General features: G+C 47.5%; 1 protein-coding gene across 1 annotated transcript in view; it reads right to left on the bottom strand.

Moving 5' to 3' along the window:
• The window catches only part of VOLCADRAFT_99427 (uncharacterized protein), a gene marked incomplete at both ends in the record, with an annotated part of 3,524 nt that extends 3,174 nt beyond the window's left edge, over window positions 1-350 (bottom strand). Inside the window, one exon of the mRNA XM_002958154.1 lies at window positions 291-350. Within this exon, the coding sequence (XP_002958200.1) occupies window positions 291-350 (60 nt within the window). The remainder of the gene's footprint in view (window positions 1-290) is intronic.
• Window positions 351-1,540: the final 1,190 nt, after the last annotated feature.

Below are 1,540 nucleotides of genomic sequence, written 5' to 3'. Positions count from 1 at the left end.
TGTTTACTGTTAACTTTATACTAGCTTTATCCATGGCATTAAAGTACTATGATATGGTTAACATGTATGTCTCCTGTAAGACATTCTAGCGGCTTTAATAGCTGTAATAGATGGCTTGGTGGCATATAGAGAAATGTATGAGGTCAGGCATTACTACTAGTGCACACACTTAAGTCCCTGGAGGTTTACGGATTGAGACCTGCAAGGAGTGAAGTTCATAGCTATGATATTGATAGTGGAAGGCAGTTGTGGTTCAGGAATGTAGTTGAGCTGCATGTGATCCGGCTTACTTGATAGGATGCTGCTAGCAGCGCTGGTGGGTGATTTACCTGAGTGGTCCACTGAAACATTGAGGTTTGTCACCTTAACAGTGTGGTGTGTTGGAGTACATACATTTATTTGTGATAGCAGACTTGGAGTCTGGAGCCCACATATTGATGGGTTGCTGGTCAAGACTTATATGCCCACAGTGAACAACTTCTGGGATGTGTGCAAAACATGGGCCAGGGTGGTCATGGAATGCAGTGTACGACTCATGGAATGAGTGCAAAACATGGGCCGGGGTGGTCATGGAGTGCAGTGTACGACTCATGGAATGAGTGCAAAACATGGGCCAGGGTGGTCATGGAGTGCAGTGTACGACTCATGGAATGAGTGCAAAACATGGGCTAGGGTGGTCATGGCCTGCATTGTTGCATCATGGAATACCATGCGCAATATGACCTGGTCATGTTCCGCATATTTATGAGCAGGTACATGACCACCTTTATGACCTCATGGGGTCATAAGGTGCAGCCATGACTGAATACGGTCATATCGCGGTCCCATAACCTGTCATAAATCCCATCATAAATGACATCATGACCACGCATCTCATGACCCCAACCAGTCATATCCTGCACTTGCTTATGCAAACTATGAACTGATCCATGACCGGATCCATGACTTAATGACAAATTATGACCGGATCCATGACCGCATCCATGACCAAATCCATGACTTAATGGCAAATTATGACCGGATCCATGACCGCATCCATGACCAAATCCATGACTGGAAAACCGATCCATGACCAAGTCTTTCCCCGAGTGTTTGGCATAAACAGTCCATTTTTGGCTGGAGGAATGAACTTGTACGGTCGGAACATTATTTATCCTTAATTTTCAGGACCGCGAACAATTTTTTATTCCGAATTCGGAATATTCCGCAAAAAAAACGCTGGTACATACATATGCACATACCCCTCTTCGCGCCCGCTACTCGGTCTCGATGTGGGTAGAAGAATCCAGGGATGAGCTGCCCTGACTGCCCTTGGTCGGTCTTGAGGCGGCACACACGGCTACTGCGAACATAGTCCCAGTAGCGGCAGGTGGGGCTGCTGTAGCAGGCCTGACAGCAGGCCGCTTCGTCGGGCTGGTCACTGGTGGACAGCGAGGAGGAGTCGAAACCGTACCCAGCGCCGTACAGAACCTGGAGCGTGCAAGCTTAACATATATAGAGGTGGCAAGAATGGTGTGGTGGGTTGTCGTCTGTAAACTAA

This window comes from Volvox carteri (genome assembly GCF_000143455.1).
Source record: "Volvox carteri f. nagariensis unplaced genomic scaffold VOLCAscaffold_87, whole genome shotgun sequence".
Lineage (NCBI taxonomy): Eukaryota > Viridiplantae > Chlorophyta > Chlorophyceae > Chlamydomonadales > Volvocaceae > Volvox > Volvox carteri.
Note: the sequence above shows the minus strand (reverse complement) of the source record. Positions and strands in the feature narration are given on the sequence as shown.